Genomic DNA, 25,167 nt, shown 5'->3' with positions numbered 1-25,167 from the left:
GCTTCTGAGCATGCCATTTCTGGGCCAGCACTGCCACAGACTGCTGGGAGCAGGGAACTTCCTGTTCTCAAACAAGAAGTAGCTCTGGAGTGGCTATTAAAAAGAAACAGCAGGGCTGCTTAATATGGACAAAACCATGCTCGGGTGGTGGCGGGCAGTGGAGGAGCAACAGAAGGTAAGACCTGCTTCCCTCCTGTTAAAGCGACCGCTCTCCGCCCTCTGGATGTGCATGGAACACTTTGTACACATCCCTAATTGTGAGTTGCAGATACTGTCATTCAGTACTTTAGGTTTTAGTCATCTAACACAGTTGTGTTCCACAAGGAAACAAATGAATTGATGCTATTCAGTGGGAAAACCCATTTTTTGTGGCTGGTCTGGTTACTCTTACCAAATTAAAAGGGCACAGGGATGCCCCTTTAGTTAAGGCAAGCAACAACAAAAAACAGTTTCGCCATTATAAGCCTTAAAATCCTGCTGCTTATAAATATTACATTTGTTGAGCTAATAACGCGTGTGATCGACTAGACAGACAAGGACATGATTCTCAAGATTGCCAGGGTGGGCAGGCAGGAGCAGGGAAGGCAGGGTAAACCTTCCCTTCCCTACAGATGAGCAAAATGAAGCCGTGCTCCGTGGATCTCCATGAAGCATAGAGCAGGGTAGAGGGATCCAGGGCTGGAACTTATTGTTCCAGCCTCCAGGCATCCCACTCATTGCATTGGGGGATTTCCTCATCAGATGGGTACTCTATGTGCCCGTCTGTCTCCTTAAGCTGAACTCAGCCCAAGGAGACACACGATACCCGGCAGCCAGGTTAAGGGTGCAAGCACACACTTAACATCAGCTAACAGCTGGGTTATTTAGGAGGGTCAGGTGGGCTGGAAGCAGAGGGATCTGCTATGATCCCACTGCTTCTCACAATCAGCCTAGCTGCTAGCCCAGGCTGCTGATTGTGAGGACAGCCTCAGGGTCTACAAATGGGCCTAATATCAAAGTTATCTATTAAAATCTGCGACAGTTACAGAAAGTTGTAAAGGGAAACATCTCCCTGAGGGCTGTGCAGCCCTCAGGAATGTATTTCTGGAAGTGTAAAGGGCTTTTGGAGGAGGAGGAGATAAGCAATTTTATAGTACTGTGCACTTATAACAGTATAGTCCAGTGTATACCCGTTAGCGATCTTCTGGCTTTGATTTAAAAAATTTAACACATGGGCATTTACCGTGTATATCTAATATAAATGTGAAGAAAAAAAATCCCAACACCTTTCATCTTTAGTGCTATATTTCCAAATTCCTTGTGTTGGGGAAAAAACTGTCTCTACCACAGCTGGTTTGAAAAATGTAACACACTATTATTCCCACTGTATTTTCTGCGTAAATTGTTGAGTGATGCTAATCCCATGAGAAACGGTAGTGCTGAAACATCAGACTGTTGATTTCAATGTTTCAATAATTCACATTATATGTTACTAAATTTGCGGAAATACAAATTAATAGCTTGTATTTAAGGCGATAGCTTTTTGCCACTTTAATTAGCTATTTCAAGTTATTTATAAAAACCTATATTTCAATCTATGAGATGAGAAAAGCTTTATTTGTTTACCTGATATTCGGGGGAGGGGGGAGTTCTCAAAGCAGATAACAACAAAAAGGATGAGTAGATGGTTCCCTGCCCCCAAGGGGTTCACAATCTAAAAAAGAAACACAAAGACGACACCAGTAACAATCACCAAGTAGGTGATGTGTTGAAAAGCGGCTGTTCTCAACCTGCTCCATACACGGGAGCCATTATTTTAAAAGTAGCTCTTTGCTCAGTTAGCAGGGGTAACCCTTCTTTTAAAGTGGGGAATATTCATGTTGAAACTTTCAAGTTAAAGTGTGTTAGCATGGTGTTTAGATGTTTTGAGGGTTTTTTAAAAAACAACAACAGAAAAATAGTGTTAGACAATAAGCTAGGTGACATCATAGTATCATTGGTGTTTTTTTGTTGTTTTTGTTTTGTTCTTCAATTTCAGGGGTCTCCAAAACCAATTGCCATTGAGCCTTGCTCAGGAAACAAAGCAGCAGTCCTTACTGTGTTTTTATGCCTGCCAAGAGGATCATCAGGAGTTCCACCGCCTGGTCAATCAGGTAAGAATCCTCCCAAATAGCAGCTTTTGCTCAAATTCAGGAACATAATCCTAGTAGTAGTGATTGAATGTTTACATGCAAATGAAAACTGAATGGGCTCCTTTATAATGATGTTAATTGCCCAATCATACAGATTGTTTTTCAGAATTGAGTCCAGTAGAAACTTGGTAATTTTCTGTATTATCTAATAACATGTTTAATATAAATCCCTAGGTTTTTCTTTTCTTTTCTTGGCTTCTCTGTTAATAATTATATTAATAATATTAATTAATTGAATTAATAATATTAATAAGCATTTTTTTGCTCACCTACTAAAAATGTCAGCTTTCTTTTGAGCCTTTGCCTGCCTCACCCTCATCTTTCCTTCTTCCTTCCCCCTTTGCCCAAAATGTCTGTCTCAAGGAAAAGAGGAAACCTGGATTAACAATTGGCAATCAAAGCAGTGTCCCTCAGGGAATCAGGTTTGCTCAATAGCTGACATTTTCCAGCCCCATTCTCGGCAAATCTGCCACAGAAGGGATTGTGGTGATAATTATATGTGACGGCAATGTAGCAATTTCAAACATTCCAACACAAACAGCATGTGAATATTGATATAAAGGCTCTGGAATTTTGCAGTTGCAGCATCTCAACTTTACATTCTGCAGTTTGACTAAATAATGCATATGGAAAGTGTTCTCATGGTACATTGTGCACATGACATAATTTATATGGTTTCACAATTTGGGGAGGTAACATTTCTTTCAGGAATTTGGAATTATTCACAATTTGTCCATCCATTTGTCCATTTGAATGCTTTGAGGTGGTCTGTGAAAAAGACAAAAATGAAGGAACAAACTGAATAGAAGCAGACCATGGCAAGTGAGCAGACTGTTATGCTAGATGAGCATGTCGCGCCTTCCAACCCTTGGCTCAATTTGCAACCATATGGAAAGGAAACACAGTGATAGCTGGTGCACCCAAATCAGTAATCCTCAACCTTCATCCTTTTAACCTCAAAATGGATGCACTCACAGCAGTGTAAACATAAATAACACATGCTATACTAAATTCAGTCAGTAAACAAGAAAGCAAAAAAGCAACAATTAAAAATAAAATCATATTTAAACATTAAAGATTCAAATGTAAAACAAATTGTGTGATGCAGACAAATTAAAAGCTTGCTGGAACAAAATAGTCTTTGAGCAAAGGCCTCCTTCAGTCTCCTTCCTTACTCCTTCCTTACTCCTTCCTTAATTTATAAGTAAAATGCAGTAGTGATGATAACGTATCCAGTCTAATGCGAGATACTACATTGGTTGGATATGTGGAAGTTCAGGAGGTAATTTGCTTCATTAAAAAAAACAACCCCACACATATTGAATTATACTGTATTGAAAGCCGGTTTAAGATCTATTAGATAAATGATCGAATGATATATTAGATAAATGAACCATTAAATGTACTTCCAAATATCAAAAAGATTTAAAAAACCCTGAATGGTGGGGGCTCAAAGGTGGAGGGGTGGGGAACACACAAACACACAGAGATTTGCCAGCTACAATAGAATGGCTGTTTACATGTGGAACCTGTCTAAGATTAAACTGACTGATATTGTATGGGTTAGAGAAGGTAGACAGCTAAACAATTAGCCCTTTTCGCAAGTGGGGAGAAAGGGCTTGAGGAGAGCATGGAGGAAGGCTGCTTGTACTTATCTCCCTGCCGATGATCCCTTGACAGGCAGATCACCCATCCACACGATTGCCAGCAGCCTCTGGCAATGTGGAGGTTCCAGGGCTGGGACACTTAGTCTGAGCCCTCAGAACTCCCATAATGCACTTTGTGAGTGTGCGGTACATTATGGAGACTCCCCAACACCGGCTGGGAGTCCTGCAGTCTCCCGTGGCGGTGGCTGTCTTATATGCCTGCGTGGTGACAGCCAAAATGGCCCCCTCTCGCCTTTACGGAGGCCCAAAAGAGACAAAAAGACTATGTTTACCTGGCCGTGGCAGTGATGAGGGAGGCCGGCGGGGGGAGAGGGAACCCTCGCGGACACAGTTCGTGACATAGCAAGCCCCCCAAAGGGGCTACAGGTAGTTACTTTTGATTTTATTTTATTTATTTTTTAAAGTTCGTGGACCGGACTGGAGGGTTGATGGGGGCCGGTGGGGGGGTTTATGGGGGCCTGTGGGGGGTTTATGGGGGCCAGACCGAACTGGCCCAGTTCCGTTCAAGGCCAGTCCGGCCCTGAACTGGGCCAGATGGTTCCATGCACAGCCCTACGTAGAGGAGCCAGCATAGCATAGAGTGTTGGACCAGGACAGGGAAAACCCAAGTTCAAATCCCCATTCAACCATGAAACTCTCTGGGTGACTCTGGCCCAGTCACTTCTCTCTCAACATAACCTACCTCACAGGGTTGTTGTGAGGATAAAAATAAGCATGTACTCTGGGCTCCTCGGAGGAAAAGTGGGATATAAATGTTTAAAAATAATGAAACTTTCGAGAGCTTACAATTAGAATGTTGTGATCAACATGTTGAACAAAACATCATCATCCTTCTCTGCAAGATGGGCTGTGCTGTTTAGCAGCTTCAGAGCCTTTCAATAAAAAGAGATAGATAGCATTTGCTTCTTATGTATGCGGGATTTCCATGCTTTATGCCCATGTAGCAGTCCAGTTAGCGTTCACTATTCATATAAAGATACCTGAAACGTGTAAAACATAAGAACGTAAGAACAGCTCTGCTGGATCAGGCCCAAGGTCCATCTAATCCAGCAGCCTGTTTCACACAGTGGCCCACCAGATGCCGCTGGAAGCCACAGGCAGGAGTTGAGGGCATGCCCTCTCTCCTGCTGTTACCCCCCAGCAACTGGTACTCAGAGGCATCCTGCCTCTGAGGCTGGAGGTGGCCTATAGCCCTCCAACTCTTAGCCGATGATAGACTTCTCCTCCGTGAAGTTATCCAAACCCCTCTTAAAGCCATCCAGGCTGTTGGCTGTCACCACATCTTGTGGCAGAGAATTCCACAACTTGATGTGTTTTGTGAAAAGTACTTCTGTTTGTTGGTCCTAGATTTTCATGTAATCTAGTGTTATGTGAGAGGAAGAATTTCTCTCTATCCACTTTCTCCACACCATGCATGATTTTATAGACCTCTATCCTGTCTCCCCGTAGTTGTCTTTTCTCTAAACTAAATAGTCCCAGGTGTTGTAGCTTTGCCTCATAAGAAAGGTGCTCTAGGCCCCTGATCATCTTGGTTGCCCTCTTCTGCACCTTTTCCAGTTCTACAATGTCCTTCTTTAGATGTGGTGACCAGAATTGTATGCAGTACTCCCGGTGTGGCTGCACCATAGTTTTGTATAAGGGCATTATAATATTAGCAGTTTAATTTTCAATCCCCTTCCTAATGATCCCTAGCATGGAATTGGCCTTTTTCACAGCTGCCACACATTGAGTTGACACTTTCAACGAGCTGTCCGCCACAACCACAAGATCTCTCTCCCGGTCAGTCACCAACAGCTCAGATCCCATCAGCGTATACTTGAAGTTGGGGTTTTTCATCCCAATGTGCATCACTTTACACTTGCTAACATTGAATCACATTTGCCATTTTGTCGCCCAATCACCCAATTTGGAGAGATCCTTTTAGAGCTCCTCAAAATCCGTTTTGGATTTCACTACCCAAAAGAGTTTGGTATCATCTGCAAATCTGGCCACCTCACTGCTTACCCCTACTACTAGATCATGTATGAATAAATTAAAAAGCACTGGTCCCAGTATAGATCCCTGGGAGACCCCACTTCTTACTTCTCTCCATTGTGAAATCTCTCCATTTATACCTACCCTCTGTTTCCTTGTCTTTCAATCAGTTAGCAATCCAGATAAATAGTCTAGATAAATTTATATCTGTTCCAAGATACTATTCTATACACTACGGATGCAATGTGGTATTGTATCAAATTGTTTGCTGATATTGGGAGAATTCTTCATCGGAAACATTTCCAGTGAAAAATTCTTTGACAGTGTTTCCATCATCTCAGAGCTAATTATCGGGCAAATGCAATGCACAGCCCTAGAATTTACTTGTACCTTGCTTGGAATTAGCCGGGGTACTATGTCTATTTCACTGCTGTGTTTAGTATACATTACATTATTTGTTTGAAATATTTTGGAAGGTTCTTGCTTCCTTCTAGTCCCCCCCCCCCGCTTACTCTGAAGAGCCCACAAGGATATGATTCCAAGATTTATAACGTTTTCAGCTAGCTCTTTCTCCAAAGTTTGGTTTTTTATTGTTTGCAGCAACATTTTCTTAGCTCTTCATACTAGAGAATTTATTTCACTCCTACCGTAGATTGTTCCCACTTTGTTAAGTATTTCACCCACACTACATAGCCAGACCTAGATTAGTCATTTCTTTCATCTGCGTCAGTATCATTGGCACTTGCTCTTTTTTCATCATCTGTGCATTACCTTATTGGTAATGACCTTATTGCCCCTTACATTGCTGTTGCCTGTTTTATTTTGTTTATAGGCCTAAGTATTGGAGAGCATAATTTAGCCTTTTCTGGAACCTCAGATATGGTATAGAGACTGTTCTGTCACTCATTCTACTAGCTCTCTTGTGGTATAATGAAGGCCATAAACTAATTAAAGTGAACATAGGAACATAGGAAACTTCGATATACTGAGTCAGACCATTGTTCTATCTAGCTCAGTATTGTCTTCACGGACTGGCAGCGGCTTCTCCAAGGTTGCAGGCAGGAATCTCTCTCAGCCCTATCTTGGAGATGGCAGGGAGGGATCTTGAAACCTTCTGCTCTTCCCAGAGTGGCTCCATCCCCTGAGGGGAATCTCTTACAGTGCTCACACTTCTAGTCTCCCATTCATATGCAACCAGGGCAGACCCTACTTAGCTAAGTCATGCTTGCTACCACAAGACCAGTTCTCATGGTCAGTGCAGGGGGGGGAACTATAGACACAATATAACTCTAGTGTATATTGAGGCAGAAGGCAAATCAGGCCATGGTTACCCATTCCTTAGTCACATTGCAGCTGGATTATTGCAATGCGATCTACATGGGGCTGCCCTTGGAAAAAAAATCAGAAACTTCAATTGGTGCAGACTGCAGCTGCCAGGGTTCTCTCTGGAACTGCTTGTTGGGAGCATATTACACCTATTTTGAAAGAGCTACACTGGCTGCCAATTTGTTTCTGGATCCAATTCAAGGTGCTGGTTATTACCTTTAAAACCCTTAACGGTTTGGGCCCTGGATACCTAAAGGATCACCTGCTCCCAAGGGTTTCTGCCCACCCAGCAAGGTCATTAGGGGGCCTTTACTCCATGTGCCGACAATGAGAGAGGCTAAATTGCTGTGTACATGGGACAGGACCTTCTCTGTTGTTACCGCCCTGCCCCCAGGCTCCAGAATGCTCTTCCAATGAATGATTGGAGAACCTTGGAGAAGCCGCTGCCAGTCTGTGTAGACAATACTGAGCGAGATGGACCTATGGTCTGACTCAGTATATGGCAGCTTCCTATGTTCCTATGATTTTAAGATTTTAAACCCTCTCTAGGATCCTGTGACTGCGAGTGTGCTCCATTCTGGCTGGCTCCTTCCTTTCTTCCTTATGAAGTCTCACAGCCAGATTACAAGTACAGTAGTAGGGCTTTGGGAAACCTCTGGGCTTTTGACGTCTCCACTGTACATGGCCTGGCCAGGCTAGGTCTCAACCTTCCCATGTAATGACTGGATCATACTCTATGCCAACAGCTGTGGATTGTCTAGTCTTCATTGTGTTCCAAAATGCATAATATATGCTATGGAAGTGTTATAATCTGGTATCTTTCTGATGAACTAGGGATATTACAAAACAGAGGGGTGACATTTCAGTGAGGTTGTGAAAAAAATGCTAGAAAGACAAATGAATCTGAAGCAAAGTGATGCCCTGTGTATTTTAACTGATCTTTTTGTATACACTTCTGGGGACAGAAAAGTATGAGTTTGATGACAGAATAATTTTATAACATGAATGGGCATTGTGTTGCTGTGCAGTTTTTTGTGCTCTTGAAAAAAGTAATCCTCATGAATCAAGCATTCTGTTTTAGTATTGGTGCTGTTGATACAGATATTACACCTTTCAAGCAGATCTCCAGTCAAAAGTCATAAGAAAGCAACTGATCTGCTCAGTATACTTGTATTAAGTTGGTACTCCTCTTTTCACTAATATCAATCATCTTCTTCAGTGATTTCATCCCATTTCTTTTCAAATCCAGTCTTTAACAGTCTTTTAAAAGCTCCTTCAGTGAAATTCCTGGATTGTAGGACCTATATTCTCCCTGAATAACTGCAATAGATACAAGTAGTAACACACCAGTGGGGTGACTCTAGAACAACTAATTTGGGGGAGCAAAGGGCTGGCAATGAACATTATTAAGGAAGCAAGGATTTTGCTATAAATTGAGGCTGTTCTCATGAGCAGCCTAGCCCAGGCTAGGACAGACTAACCTGGGCTAGGCTGCTCATGTAGAGTGCTAGGATCTGTGTGGAACCCGCTCAGCCTAATCCTGCTCATAAACCCGGCTCTTTAAAGGATCTCCATGGAACCCAAGGAGACACAGAGACTGATGCCTAGAGCACCCATCTGACATAATCCCCCAAGGCACCACACTCATTCCATGGCACCTTGTGGGATATCTGGAAGCCATGAAAATAAGTCCCGGTCTCTGTTGATCTGCCTTGCCAGGAGCAGTGTGGATAGTCATCCTGGCAGCGCGGGTTGTGTGGGCACACAGCTCGAGCGCCAAAGGGACAAAAACTGATTACCTGGGGGAAGGTAGGTTGAACCCTGACTTCTCCCCTGCCTGCCCACCTACCCACACAGTCATGTGAATAGCCCCATTAAATACTTATCAAGGTGAGGTCATTTATGTTGTTTGTTTATTTACCTTATTAATGAAGTTTGCTTGACATTTTGCTTGACATTTTCAAATGTATTCAGGAAATGGGTCAAATTTGTCTTCAGAATATACTGTCTTTTTGGATTAGGGCAAACTTTTCAGTCTGCTTACCAGGCTAGCTTTCTTTCCCTTTTCAGGACTATGTAGCAAGAAAGACCGGGGTGGTGAGAGAGGCCAGTTGGAATCTGAAGGGGAGATGACACTGCATGTAACACAGAAAAACAGGTCCAATTGACCTGTGGTTCCATGCCCCACCACCAGCTCTCCTGTCTAAATTCAGATGTACTGTAGTGAGACTGCAGAGAGGCAGGGGAGCTGGCTGTGTGGGCTTCCTTCTTTACTGAAGGACAACCCTTCAACCACTGCCTTCAACCACTTCAACCACGCTGGAGTTGAGGGAGCAGCTTCCTCCCTCAGCTCCAGTTCCAGTGCAAGAGGTCTGTGGTTCTGAATTTGGATGTACTGCAAGCTTCCTGGAACCCCGGGTTGTGATGATTAAACTCACGAGAACCCGAGATTTCAGACTGGACTCCCAAATCTGAACCCTTGGTTTCATCATCGAGTGTAACCCAGTGTAACACATTCAGATGTAACATCTGCTGAACCGCAGGCCTATTTAATTGCAGTTCCATGTTATGTCCAAATGCAGCCATTGTCTCACTCAGCCGAGTTCCTGGCCAGAAGGAAATGAAGGGGTTGGCCTGTCTCCTGAGAGATGGATGGGGGAGCACCCGCTACTCCTTCCTACCCCTTAGGGTCACTAGTCAATACAGTATCCCTGTGCACTAGTCAATACAGCTCACAACCAGTAAGCATAGATACGTTTCTGACTGCTACTAGAAATCCCCCTCTCCCAATCCAAAGATTGTTAAACCAAGTGAAGCAGAAAGTCCCACACATCTCGATCTTCTTCTGTTTCACACATAGATTTCTAGCTACGGCAGCAAAGTTTGCTGAACCAAACCATGCCTGGTCTGGAACTCACATAACCCAACATGCCATCTATTTGTATTTAGACTTGCAGAGTGCTGATCATTTTTACAAAGCAGACTGCACATCTTATTGACATGTGCATACATTTTAGAAATTAAATGTAATGAAAAGAAACCTGCCTCATTCGTTTGTTTTTTGTTTTGCTTTGAAAGCAAATGGGAAAATGAAAATGAATGGAAATCCATTTGTTTTTACTTTACACTGATTTCAGTGCAGCCCATCCCATCCCCTAGTGCTTGTAACATCCTATGTTTAATGCTTGTGTTTTTTAAACTAAATTACATGAAATTATCAAGGGATGGTTCTGCTCCCTTTGGACATTGTACCTGCTGCCAAATATGAGAGATGAGATCTAAGGAACACGTTCTATAGACCATTTTAAAAAGGTACTGACTCAAATAAGATTGCAGTTGATTTCCGTGGTTGGAAAACACTGAAGTTACAAGCATCAGAAGGTGAATGGCTCTCCATGGAAATCAATGTAAAACAAAAACAAAAGGAAAAACAAAAATGAATGAAAACAATTATGAAATGTATCAAATGGTAAATGGAAAAAAAGAAAGAAAGAAAAATGAATAACAAGGATTTTTCCTCTATTTGACATCCCTAATGTCCCAGGTTCGAAGTGAGAGAAGTATAAATGTTTGGTTTTCAGACTTGTTTTGTAATTGAGGTGTTACACTGCAGCTGTATCAAATTATTTATCCCTGTTTTACAGGCTGGCATATTGAACAACCAATTAACTAGATTATATTTCTTTGAAGTTGCCTACTTGTTCTTTGTAAATTACTAGTGAAATGCCTATGAAATTTCATGAGTAGTGTGTTGGTGGTATGGGATGAAAGGACTGCTCTAGCATTTCCTCCAATCCCCTCCCTCTCCTTGGCCCTCCTATCTCCCTAATTCTGCCGCCACATACCTCTCCTATGACCCCCTTCCCTGCCCATATCCTTTCTCCCTCCCCCATTTGTTACCTTCATTTATCCCTATTTTTCTTTACTCTTTTGTTTCCCTCCAGCCTTCTATCACACCTTCTCCCCAAAGCTTCTTTTCCCCCTTGCTTTGTGGGGCACACCATAGCTCTGCTCAATAAATGAACCTGCATGCTTTGCAGAAGGCCCATGGCGTCTCATCTTTTCAACAACAGCTCCAGGACTGCAGAGGTTGGAGGGATGCACTTTCAACACTTCATGCACATGCTCATGTGCAGGTGGGTGAGGGGTGGCTCCTCTGGTGGAAGGTGGCCTTTCTTCCTTCCCAAAGCCAGACCCCAGCTGAGAAGGTAGGGGCAAAGTGTCAGAAATAAATACCCTGTGCCTCTTCAGCACTGGAGCTGTCTTTGAGAATTCAGGGAAGAAAAGTGCAGTGTCTCCCTCCTTAAACCTCCAACCACTACCCAGGGCTAACCTGAGGAGGAGGGTGATAACTTTTCTTATTCTTCTACAAGCCAAATTCTATGTAGTGGTCCATACTGTGCTCAACAGTCATGAGTCTGGCTAAGCACTGGGTGAGGCATCCGGGTGCTTTTTATGAAGCCACAACTTCCTATTATCTTAACAACCGAACTGTAGTGCTCTTCTCCACTGAAATCATCTACTTACTTTGGGCTAATTATCAACAACTAGGGTAAAAGGCTAAGGCCAAATGAGAGCCAGCGTGGTGTAGTGGTTAGAGTTCTGGACTAGGACCTGGGAGACCCGAGTTCAAATCCCCATTCAGCCATGATACTAGCTGGGTGACTCTGGGCCAGTCACTTCTCTCTCAGCCTAACCTTCACAGGGTTGTTGTGAGGAGAAACCTAAGTATGTAGTACACTGCTCTGGGCTCCTTGGAGGAAGAGCGGGATATAAATGTAAATAATAATAATAATTAATGAATTAATGAATAGAGCCTAACTTGTAATTTATTTATTTTTAAGCACAATAGATGGCACGGTATAACACTTGAATTTCTTACATGGCACAAAAGGCATAACCTTTAACTTACAAATGTTGCATGAGTGAAGGGTGTTTTTTTAAAAACTTTAAAAAAAAAATCTCAGAAGCAATGCTTTGTATGTTATAACAATCTATTATGCATGCTATGAATAATGGATTGTTCTGTATTTCTTATCAGTCACTTTGTTAGTTTTGATATCAAGAACTTAATGTACTTTGATTGTCAGTCGAAGGCCAGCATTACAATCAAATTTTGTTTGACTGACAGAGATATTGTCAATTTACATCAATCTGAAATCACACTTGGCTAATTTAATACCATCCGTATTAGTGTGATCATAACTGGTACTGTGCCAAATTGTTGCTCATGAAAACTTTAAGGAAAATTGTGGGCCTGCAGGGAATCTCAGCCCCCGCCAGTTTCCCCAAACAGCAGCCTTTGTCCTGTCATTGCTGAAAATACAGGTTCTTTCAGGCTAAGAAATGGTACATTGACTTAAAGAAGGTTATAAGTTGCTGCATGGCCAAAGTATATTGGCAGAACAAAGCTTCAGCATAATTTCAAACAACTTGGCACAGTTGTAAGGCCATGGCTGGAAGAAGTCTAGTGATGAAGTAGCGTTCACTACTGTGGGATAGGAACTAAGTGAATTACCAGAAGAGCAGGTATGCCAAGAATGTCCCATAATAGCTTTCCCCTACTCTAGATATAGCCCATACAATGAAAGCAATCAATAAATTCCACTGTTCCTTGCAATTATAAAAGAAAGATTATAGCAATGTAACCTAATGGGTGAATCGACACAGTTGTAAGTATCAGGACTATTGCTCAATTTTGACTTGAGCAGAAGATGAAAGCTATCACAGAGGCTAAACATTTCACAAATTCATAAACATTAGTAAAGCACTCCTGTGCTTGTTTATTTGGAAGTAAGTTCAAATGTGTTCAATAAGGCTTACTCCCAGGTAAGTGTCTATAAGATTTGTGCCTGACAAAGGTTCAAAATTAATTAGGATCAAAAACTAGAAAATATACCTCTAATTATGATTTTCTGTGATGTAATGCAAACTACCTGGATAAATTAAGAATATCAATTAGAACATTAAACAAACAAACGTATCTATTCGGATGCCATGGTTGGTTTCCATTTCTGTAAGGCCTGCTTTATTTCATGTTTCCTTTCTTTATCTAAAGAAGGTGCAGCTGGCTTTATAGGATCAATACTGCAAAAAGGCACATTTGTCCATGACAGCTGGAGAAAATAACTTTTTAAAAATATTTTGCAATCCAAATTATAAAACCTTTGCATAAACACCATTGGGGTTTATATTCATAGATCTATAATAATTTATTAAATAGCTATAAGTTTTTCTCATTGGTGCCGGGAGACGTTGGTGCTAAGAGGAGGGGTTTAGATTTGTTAGGCACTGGGATACATTGGGGCGCAAGCAAGGCCTGTACAAAATGGATGGGCTGCACTTGAACCTAGATGGAACCAGACTGCTGGCACTTAAAATCAAAATGGTTGCAGAGCAGCTTTTAAAATGATGCTTAGGGAATAGCCGACAGAAGCTGGACAGTATCCGGTTCAGCAAATGCCATCCTTTAAAGTGCGAGGGTGCAAAGGATCCAGATAAAACAGAAGAGGACAGAGTAGAACCACATAAAGAGCAGACAGAAGGCTGTGCCAGCTGGTCAAAGAGTCAAAAGAAAGATAGCATACACCAGGTGAGAGAATCAGCATATTGGTGCTTATATGCCAATGCCAGAAGCCTCTGAGCCAAGATGGGCGAGCTGGAGTGCTTGGTTGCTAACGCAAAAATAGATATAGTGGGCATAACAGGAACATGGTGGAATAACAAGAACCAGTGGGACACTGTCATTCCTGGATATAAATTCTATAGAAAGGGAAGGGCACCTAGGAGGTGGAGTAGCACTATATGTTAAAGAAGGGATAGAATCTAACAAAGTAGAAAATCTAGGAGGACCGAAGTCCTCTACAGAAACCCTGTGGGTGACAATACAAGTCTTGAAAGGAAATGTGCTACTGGGGACGTGCTATCGCCCTCTGGATCAAAACACTGACAGTGACTGGGAGTTGCAACAGGAAATCAGGGAGGCCTCAAGGAGAGGCAGGGCAGTAATAATGGGTGACTTCAATTACCCACACATAGACTGGGTAAATTCATAGTTGGGTAATGACAAAGAGGTCAAATTTCTAGATACGCTGAATGACCGTGCCCTAGAACAGTTGGTCTAGAGAAGGCGACCTTAAACTTAATCCTGAGTGGCACCCAGGACCTGGTACATGATGTCAGTGTCATCGACCCTTTAGGGAACAGTGACCATAGTGCGATCAAATTCAGCATACATACGGGGAGAGAATCACCAAGGAAGTCTAACACATATACTTTGAATTTCAGAAGAGGAAACTTCTCCAAAATGAGGAGTATGATGAAAGAAAGCTGAAAGGGGAAATCAGGAGAGTCACTTCATTCCAGAATACATGAAGTTTACTCAAAACCACAATACTAGAACCCCAGTTAGATTGTGTACCCAAAAGGAGAAAAGGTACCACTAAGTCCAGGAGGATGCCAGCATGGCTAACAGGTAAAGTCAAGGAAGCAATAAAAGGGAAGAAGACTTCCTTCCGAAATTGGAAGGCCTGTCCAAATGAAGGGAACAGAAAGGAACACAAACTCTGGCAAAAGAAATGTAAGGTGACAATAAGGGAGGTGAAAAGAGAGTTTAAGGAACTTTTAGCTAAAAGCATCAAGGGGAATAACGAAAATTTCTTTAAATACATCAGAAGCAGGAAACCTGCCAGGGAGGTGGTTGGACCATTAGACAATGAGGGAGTGAAAGGGATTATTAAGGAGGATATGGAGGTTGCAGAGAAGCTAAATGAGTTCTTTGCATCCGTCTTCACAACAGAGGATATTGAGCATATACCTGTTCCTGAACCAGGCTTTTGTGGATGGAGGCTAAAGAACTGAGTCAGATAGACATGACAAGAGATGATCTTCTAAACTGTCTGGAAAAACTGAAAACTAGCAAATCGCCAGGGTTGAATGACATCCATCCGAGAGTCCTCAAAGAATTCAAATGTGAAATTGCCAATCTCTTTGCTAAAATATATAACTTATCCCTGAAATTGGGCTCTGTACCAGAGGCCTGGAAAGTAGCCAATATAACACTGATTTTCAAAAAAGAATCCAGGGGAGATCTGGGAAATTACAGGCCGGTTAGCTTAATGTCCATTCCAGGCAAATTGATGGAAAGCATCCTCTAGCATAAAATTATAAAGCACATAGAAGAACAGGCCCTGCTGGGAGAGAACCAGCATGGCTTCTGCAAAGGTAAATCTTGCCTCACAAACCTTTTGGAATTCTTTGAGAGTGTCAACAAGTGTGTGGATCACAGTAATCCAGTTGACATAGTATACTTGGACTTCCAAAAAGCTTTCGACAAAGTTCCTCATCAGACTCCGAGAAAACATAGCAGTCATGGGTTAAGGGGACAAGTACATGAGCGGATTGCTAACTGGTTGAAAGACAGGAAAGAGGGTAGGGATAAATGGAGAGTTTTCACCATTGAGGGAAGTAAGAAGTGGGGTCCCCCAAGGATCTGTACTGGGACCGGTGCTTTTTAATTTATTCATGCATGATCTAGAAGTAGGGGTAAGCAGCGAGGTGGCCAAATTTGCAGATGATACCAAACTCCTTCAGGTAGTGAAATCCAAAACAGAATGTGAGGAGCTCTAAAAGGATCTCTCCAAATTGGATGAGTGGGTGACAAAATAGCAAATGCGGTTAGTATACCGTTAGTATTTTGGTCATTATTACTATTTATACACCTGTTTTCAATGGAAAAGTTATCAAAGCAGTTTTCATAGAAAAAAGAATAGGAAGAGAATGTTGCCTTTTCATTAAAGAGCTTTCATTCTAAAAAGAAACACAAGGGAGACACCAGCAACAGCCACTGGAGAAACACTATAAAGCTCTTCTCATGATCAATGAGAAGAGTTTCTTCCGGGTCTGCGGGGAGAGTGGGCTTAGCTTTTTAAAGAGGGTTTTAAGAGAGCGTGCTTAGCCTTTTAAGGCTTAGTCTGCTCTCCCTGCAGATGATCAAAAGGCAGTCCGATCCGGCCGCCCACATGAGTGCCGGCTCTGTCACAGAGCCGGCAGGGGCTCTGGAGATCGGGGGCCCTGCGGCCCCTGGAAGTTCCAGAATGCGGCATGCAAGCACACAGGGCATCCTGGAGAGACCCCCGAGCCCAGGAGGCTGCTTGCAGCCTCCTGGACAGGGGTCTGCTCATCTGCTGCCGCGTGCCACAGAGACACACGAGCAAAAAAATGAGGTTAACTGAGCACTTGCTCCGTTAACCTCATCTAAGGGGAGGGTTAGCTAGCTGTGGGAGCACTGGGCTCCCCTGCGAGCATGGTGGTTTCCACAATCCCTGGAAAGCAGGCTAAGCTCCCTTAGCCCGCTTGCCAGTGATCGTCGGAATAACCTCTATGATTGGGTTGTATAGGGACAGTTGCTCTCCCCCTACTAAATCTAAGAGAACCACCACTTTAAAAGGCAGGAAGAAGCTTACATGGTGTGAAAGATTAGATATTTTAATTCACAATTTCCCACACTTTTTGGAGTATGATTGAAAATGGTTAGCAGCTTAACTCTTATCTTAAACCAGCAGTTTTTCAATATTTTAATTTTTCTGTTGGAGTTAGGTAAACATGTTAAGGAGCAAAAAGAAAAGAACTGCTTAGTTACTGACATCTCCTTCCACCCATCTAGAATCTGTTTCCTTGCTATTTTGCACCTTATGTGTTGGGCACTTATTTTCTTAACACTTCCTGCATTTCAGTGAGAAACCAACGGATCACTCTTATTTATCTCTCTTTAAACAAGCAAACAAAAACTATCTGGCTACAGCCCTGCAAAAATATGGGCCTCCATTCAAATATTCTTTTAAATGCATGTGTCAGCAGTATCCCTGCAATTTACAGCCACTCCCCCACTGCTGTAGTGATCATGCCGTATTACAGTAATATATGGGAACTGGATTTGAAATCTTTGAAACACATAAGAAAAAAAGATTGATGCTACAATTATGTTGCATTTGGGTACATGTGTATACATATATTAGGGGCCGCCTTCTCCCACATTAACCTTCCCAGATATTAAGATTGGCCTAGAAGGATCTTCTTGGGTCCCCTGACATCAGATGTGAGATGGGTGGTGATCTGAAAAGGAATATTTTCACTTGTGACACCAGGGATGTAGCAAAGTTGGAGTGGAGTCAAGAAGCAAAGATGGGTTCCTCCATCCTCACCCCCACCCCGCCTTCTCCTCCTCCACCTCATGTACGCAGAATTTCACATGCACTTGCACACGTGCAGTTCCCTGGCTCAGAAACATTTATAAAGTATATATATCTACTATAATCATATATTTTCCCTCTTTTTAAAAAAGCCTCAATAGCATTTTTATATAGAAGTCTGTATGGAATTTTTTGTTTTGAAATATTATTTGATTTATGCTATTGCTATGAAAAGTTTTGTACTTCGCACAAATTACAGAGTCTTCTTTTCAGGTAGCTTAAAATATTTAATCATCACTACACATTTCCCAGGATGCCTTGGTGAGATACTTGCACACTATCTTTAATGGAACTGATACAACACTGTAAAGAAAATCAACTCATGAACAGAAAAATGTTCTTTCAAATTAGACCAGTTTCCTCAGGCAGGCCCTTAAGCAATTTACAGGGCTAAGCTTTTTTTAGTTTCATGAATTCTTGGTTTGCTTGTCCTTCTTTTGATAGAAACATTCCAATGCCATCAAAGGAAATAAAAAGCAAGAAAGTTTTGAAGACAGCTAGAAAACACATGAAGTTACCATTTAAGGACTTTGTTCAGAAACTGGCTGAATTCCAGTTCCATGTCATTTTTTGTGCCTAATTTGGTATAAACTGTATGCGGGAGGAAAGGTGACACTTGATTTCAGTAATAAGTGTTTACACTACACAAGTCAATTTTACGTTTGCTGATCTCTCATATGCTTCCAGCATATGTGGCTCAGAATTTTTTAAGTATAGTGATGAGACAGACAAAGGAGTTGCCTATATATTTTAGGCAATGTGTGCTTGATTATTTCCTGAAAGATTCAGAGAGCATTTCATCCACAGCATTTTATATTGTGCAGTTACTTAACAGCTAACCAAAATATGTAAGCAGAGCAGCTGTGGAATATCACTAATTGTTGCCATGAATTGATGTTTTTCATGTCATAATATCAAGAGAGAGACAGACAGACAGACAGACACTGACTGACTTTGTGCATAGATTACGCATTGCCCTGTTGTTGTTGTTGTTGTTGTTGTAGCATGAGGTAACAACATCAACATAATTATAAGGCTATGGCCAGTTGAAATGGTACTTTACTTGCAAATATACTGCAGAGAAAGATGGCCACTACCCAAAAATAATGGCCACTACCCAAAAATAAAACTAATATATTCCAGGGAAAATGAGGCATTGCACTCATATGGCATTTAACATTCATTTAAAGTTCTTGCAGAACATGACAAAATACACTATTTGATATACCATTTTCAGGAACCTAGGACTGAAGTATATCCACTGCAGAAGCTGATGAAAATATGAAAAATCAAGACATGTAACCAAGAGCTGAGGCCAAATTATTTTGGGGCACAGATAGGTCAAAAGAAGTGACAGTCTTGGGACTTGTGCACACATTATGATTTTATAGCAGAGAATGTCATGTCCTTGAACGCATCTGTGCCCGCAAAGAAGCATTTGGCTTCAGCTCTTGGTTGAATGTCTTTATTTTTCATGGTGCTATGATGTATAAGCTATGATGTATATGCTTCATTTTTTATGATGCTATGATGTATAAGCTTCAATCTTGAGTTCCTGAAAATGGAACATCAAATTCTATATCTTGTCATGTTCTGCAAGAACACTAAATGAATGTAAAATGCCATAAAAACATAATATAAATGAATATAATTATATGTGAGGACATTCTGGCTAAAATGTCTCTTACAACTAAGTTAGGTGTCTTGCTTTTCCGTGCTGTCACCTTACAGTAGGAGGAGTAGATGACTTGATGGGAAATTAGTACCACAAACCTTTCCAAGCTCAGGGAACCAAATATTTAAAAAGTTGAGCCTAGGGTCCATGCCCATCATGTCTAAACCAAGCCCTAAACTCCCCTGTATTGGTGGCAGCAGTACTCTGAGATACTGCTAATAGGGTACCCCCCAAATAGGGTGCCCCCCTGAACCCCCTGTATCATTGTGGAGTCCCTAGTGACCCTCACATTGGCCAAGGACAGGAGAAGAAGGAGCTGCCACACAAGTGTCCAAAAGACTCCCACAACTGCTCCTCCTCCCACCATCTCTACCAGCCCCTGCAAAAATCCACTTGGGGAAAGGCTCATTGGCCAGTGAAGCGGGTGAGAGGAAGAGGAGCTGATGTTGCTGCCATGAGACTTAGTAGGGATGGGAGCTTCAGCAGAAGCTCCATTTCCTTCTACTCTCTAAGGGTGAGAGTAGGAGTAGCTGCCACTACTACCAAATATTCCTCCCCATTCACTGATAGAGAAGGTGGGAGCTACTGTTGCTATTGCTTGTCTGCTGCCACCGCCAGTAAGGAGGCCATCAAGTTATGGAAGCCCAAGTGCAGGGCTTTGCCCCAAGGCTGCAAGCAACTCCACACCAGTAGTACATACAACTAGTCGCTACATCCTAAACTACCCCTGGCAAAGGTAATCTATCAGGCCGATCAAGGCCATTTCAGCCCCATAGCCCACCCTGAAGCCAGTTGAAATGGGTCTAGATAATCAGTTTCCTCCAAGACTGCTTGGAGCTGGCTAGCTACCACCCTCTCAATCATCTTACTGAACTGGGGGAGGTTGGAGACTTGGCATGTTCATGGGCATGTTCAAGTGTAGGACTGCACAAGTGAATGTAATTTCAGTATACAGTATGCAATGATAACTGACACAAAGACTGGATTTAACCATAGAGAAGTCAATTTGGTTTTCTCTACAAAAATTTTTCATCAAAATCCACAGAACAATCAATCTGATTAATATCTGAATAACTGTAGATAGCCCTATCCCAAACTCTGCAGCAGACGCATCATAGCAAACAGCTAAAATAAATATGTATTTTCAACAACGTATGAGAGCTTCCACAATATACAGCTAAGATAAAAACAGAAGACTAAAACAGAAGGACTATAAAGCTACGCAAGAAATCCACAATGAATTTGGATAATCACATCATCTTGCATCAGTTCCGACATCCACCCTGCCAGTAAGTCCAGGTATATGTGATGGTGGGAGGATTCCAGTGTATGTGGTGGTTGAAAGGATCAACCTTTTATCACATCAGCCACCACGCATCAAAGCCCTCTTCAGACATGCAGCCGCACGGATATACAAAAGGGAACGCAGGGAGGAAATTCTGTCCCACTGCTGTCATTCACCCCTTTGCCCCAAATGGACACGCTTATGGAGCTGATGGATCATATGGATTGATCAGGTTGCAGACCACTGACAGTGGCACAGTTGACTCCAAGGGTCTCTTGGGGGACCCCATGATCACACAAGCAGTGACTCTGCAAAAAACCAAGATGGCTCAGAGACCCATGGTCTACAGGCCCAGGGTGGTGGGGCTTGTTCATAGAGGGGTCACTTGACCCCATTTTGGGCAATAAAGTTACACAAAATGGCCACCATTCCATTATCATGCCTGGATTCTGAAACCTGTTCCTTTTTGGGCTCTGAAACCTGTTCCTATTGGTCCAGGGTGGTGAGGCATGTTCGTAGAGGGGACAGATGCCTGTTCGTAGAGGGGTCACATGCCTGAGGCATGTTCGTAGAGGGGTTGGGGGCCAGAACCTCTGGGGTGAGGGCTTACCCCTGGTTCTGACACTTTCCAGTCACATAAGCCCCATCTCTTACCATTTCCTTTGATGTAAGACCCTCCTTTGAACATTTCCTGTGACATAAGGACCTTCTGACATCTCCCTGTGATAAAAGCACCCACGTGGTCACCATATCATTCCAAAGCCACGTGCTTCTGTTTGTACACAAAAGCACATGGTTTTTGACAGCTAGTGTTTCTCCTAAATTACTACCAGGGAATTGACAGAGGGAGTGTGACAGCTGGTTCTTTTGGATCTCTCGGCAGCTTTTGATACCATTAACCATGGTATCCTTCTGGATTGCCTGAGGTATTTGGGGAAAGGAGGCACTGTTTTACAGTGGTTCCACTCCTATGTCTTGGGTAGATTTCAGATGGTGGTACTTGGTGACAGTTGTTTTTCAAAATAGGAGTTCATCTGATGGCGACCTGGGATCGGGCCTTCTCAGTTGTCACCCTTGGGTTGTGGGACATGCTCCCCATGGGTATAATAGGATTATCTTCTTGGAGGCCTTCAGGAGAATCTTAAATACCCATCTTATTAGCCTGGCTTTTAATATCTAGATTTAATTTTAATTTTAATCTGGTTTAAATGTTTTTATTATATTTTAATTGTTTTATTCTGTGTTTTTTTATTTTAATGTAAACCGCCCTGAGCCACTTTAGGGATGGTGGTATATAAACTGAATGAATGAATGCATGAATGAATATATAATGCTGCCTCATATTGTGTCAGACCGTTAATCTATCTTGCCCAGAATTGTTCACACTAATTGACATTGGCTCTATCAGAGTTCTGCCACCTGAGATCCCCTTTAACGTGAAAAGCCAGGTATTAAATCTGGGGCAATCAGATTTAATCCAGAGATTGTAATCTATCACTGAGCAACATCCCTGCTATACACTTTACAGCCATGTTTCTTTTAGACTCTTTTAGGAGAATTTCTAATGCATGAGCAATTTGTGATTCAGGAAAATGTTGTCAGAAGGATGTCAGGGCTTTCTGTTATTAATTGTTTGAAAGCATAATAGGGACAGTTCTGGCTTAAAAGTAGCACTTATAAGTTTGCAGCTGTCCAATTTCAAGAATCTTTTCATCTCATACCTTTCATTTCTGGAAGTTTCATATGTGGCTGCACAGAAATCATTACTATAGTATCTGTTATAGTTGTCAAGCTAAAAATTAAAAGGGAAATAGAACAGGAAGCAAACTTCCCTCTTGCCTGTGTATTATAAAGACATGTTTCAGTCTAAGACACCTCATAAATGGTGTGTAAGTCTAAAGTTCATATATTTTAAAAAAATTCATCTGATTATCAGGAATACTGAGCAGTACATTAATTTCCCTTTGGCCAAAGAGCTAGAGTGAGTTAGATGGAGAATTGCAGAAGTCAGGATGTATTGTTACATGATTGTGCCTGGCATTCAATACTATGAGGTATTGTTTTAATATAGATGTGACTTTGTGGATTTATAAGAATTATTACTTATCTGTGGCTTCCAAATGAAGTCAGTGTGTATTTCAACAAACTTAACATAATTAATTACTAGGACTGAAAGTATCACTAGTTCATCTTAATCACAGAATGAATATGTGGACTTTTTAAATCTCCTTCTAATCAGAGCTGTCCCTTGTGAAAGGATATTTAGTGCTGATGAATGTCTTTGTTTTCAGTACCCTTGTAAGCAATCTATTTACATCCAAAGGTTCAAGCAATGTGTAAAATTATTTTTTCCCCAAGTCATCTATGTTGGCTATAAAGGTAAAGGGGGAACTCCACTAGAATACAAACATATGGTATTCTAAGAAAAAGGAGAAAAACATTTAGCCAAGCATTTCCTACTGTATTTCCTAAGTTCCCTTTTGCGAGGGATAGCTGTCCATTGCATGCCATTGAGCCACAGGGAGAGAAAGCGTGCAAAACTGTTAAATGCCAGGCAAGGGTAGGTAGCAAATGGTAAATCAGGATCATGGCAAATGGGTGGAGAAGAAATGGTGGAAACAGACCAGTTGTGTCAGATGGAGACTGTAGATGGAAAGCAAGAAGCTAGCAAGACAAGACAGAGCCCGCATTCACATGTAACGCAGAACCGCAGTTGAATAGGTCTGTGGTTCTGCAGACATTACTTCTGAATGTGGGGAATCAGAGTCTAGGGCAGCGATTAAACCAAGGGTTCCGAACTGGAACTCCAGTCTGAGTTCAGGTTGTATTGAGTTTCGTCGCTGCAACCCGAGGTTCCAAGTAGCCTTTGGTACATCTGAATTCGGAATCGCAGGCTGCTGGTGCTGAAACCAGAGTTGTGGAAGGAAGCTCCTCCTTCAACACAGGCATGAGTGGCCATGTGGGCTGTCCTTCAGTAAAAAAGGAAACCCCCACAGCCAGATCCCCTGCCTCTCTGCAGTCTCGCTGACTGCAGAGAGACTTCTCTCCTGAATGTCTGAATTTGGAAGTGAGAACAGGGAGAGAGAAGCCGTAGAGCCGCGGGTCCATTGGACCCACGGTTCTGTGTTAGGTGCAAAGTTGGCCAGCATGGCAGGACCAGAATAGAAGCTGACTTAGAAGTATGGAAAGTAAGTTTCAGGATTAGGCAGGCAGAGATAGTAGATTGCGCTTTAGTGATACATCAGATTCTGGTAATGGATTTAAAGCTAGCTTTTTTCAGTAGTGTAGCCAGCTTGGAGTTGGCCCTGGAGCTAAAAGTGAAGGTGGGCCCCTGCCCCCTCACTGCCACCCTCTTCGGAATGGTGCAAGTGGGGAGCGAGTGGGGACAAAGAGCGAGCTGTTACCCAGCCAGTGCCCCCCCTCAGGGACCCTAGGACATTTGTTTGTTCCCCTTGTTTAATTGTAGCTATGACCTTGTTTATTTTTCATCTCTATAGTGGGCTCTGTTGCATCCTCAGCATCTCCTAACTCTTTGTTTGTTAGGCTGTCAGCCACTGACCTGTGTTTTGTGAAATGAAAATGAACATCTAGCAACTGGTAAACTCCAGTGACTTCATTGGAGGTATGCCAGAGAATCTCATCCTCCAGTATGTGCTCTGAGGAGTTTTTGTTTTGGAAACATAACCAGTCATTGTGTAAGTTCTAAGCACTGTCGTTATTTATTAAACAATGTATATAAAATGGCAATTAGTTTGGAGGAAATTAGATGAGAAAGTTTAAAGCATCTTTGCTTTGTATAAGCAGAGATTATGCTTTCAGTTTGTCTATCATCATATAGCCCTTTCATATCTAAACTGATATATGCCATGACATAATTAATGTTTATGATTGATAAATGCATGATTAATAAATGCATCCTTGATCACTCAATTTTGCACAGAATTCAATTATCAGAGCTATAAAACTGACCACTGAGATTTGTATCTCTAATGGAATACATCCAGGGTGACTGATGGGAATCCAGTTATCCTGCCAAGCCAACCACTCTTCAAAAGCCCTGGAAACCTTAGAAGCAATAGAAGTCTGTCAAATTCAAGCACAACTGCAATGCCTAAGCAATAGGTCCATTATGATACAAGTAAACAGGCTGTCTTTGCAGGTTTTTCATACCATTACATAAAGTGTGTTTCACCTATTCTTTCCCTGCTTAACCCAGGCACCTGCTGTTCTATCAAAAACTCAGAAATTTTTTTATATATTCAAAGAAAATAACATGTATAATGAAAGTCTGAGAATAATAATGGTCATATTGGTATGATGGATGTGTCTAATCAATCTGGACTTTTGTAATGAGCTTTTTCAGCTTTTTAAATTTTTAAGTTTTAAGCTGTTTTTATTTTTTAGATTGCCTAAATTGTTTTAAGCTTTTTGTGTATGTTTTAACTTGTTTTATGTCATTGTTAACCACCAAGAGACAAACGTTTGGGGGTGGTGTACAAATTTGACAAATAATAATAATAATTTTTTAAAATGAACTGAAGAAATGAAGATATATAATGAATCCTCATAGGGATTCATTATGAGGAAAGGTTGTTAGAAGCCAAAGAATCTAAACACTTAAATATTCCAAAAAAAATAAACTTGAGTTCCCCACTGCCTTGCAGGTGGGAGGGGGGTTTAGTTGGCACATGGCAGCTGGCAGCTGGCACTGTCCAATGACAGTCAAAATGAACAGAAGAAATGAAGGTGTGCAATAAATCTTCATAGGGATTCATTATGAGGAAAGCTTATTATACAGCAAAGAATCCATACACTTGAA

At 41.8% G+C, this 25,167-nt stretch overlaps 1 protein-coding gene across 4 annotated transcripts in view; it reads left to right on the top strand.

The window, feature by feature from the left end:
* The window catches only part of ATRNL1 (attractin like 1), a 1,008,890-nt gene that overhangs the window by 886,696 nt on the left and 97,027 nt on the right, over positions 1 to 25,167 (top strand). For 2 of the 4 annotated variants that reach the window (XM_053305805.1, XM_053305802.1), the window contains one exon: positions 2,018 to 2,132. The exons of 1 other annotated variant lie outside the window; for it this stretch is intronic. In XM_053305805.1, the coding sequence (XP_053161780.1) occupies positions 2,018 to 2,132 (115 nt within the window). Of the gene's footprint in view, positions 1 to 2,017; positions 2,133 to 23,891; positions 24,243 to 25,167 lie in introns of those variants that run through there. One more of the 4 variants, XM_053305803.1, reaches the window with a different exon arrangement.

Source organism: Hemicordylus capensis, chromosome 3 (assembly GCF_027244095.1).
Source record: "Hemicordylus capensis ecotype Gifberg chromosome 3, rHemCap1.1.pri, whole genome shotgun sequence".
In the NCBI taxonomy this organism is placed as follows: domain Eukaryota; kingdom Metazoa; phylum Chordata; class Lepidosauria; order Squamata; family Cordylidae; genus Hemicordylus; species Hemicordylus capensis.
This window is presented reverse-complemented; position numbering and strand designations above follow the sequence as displayed.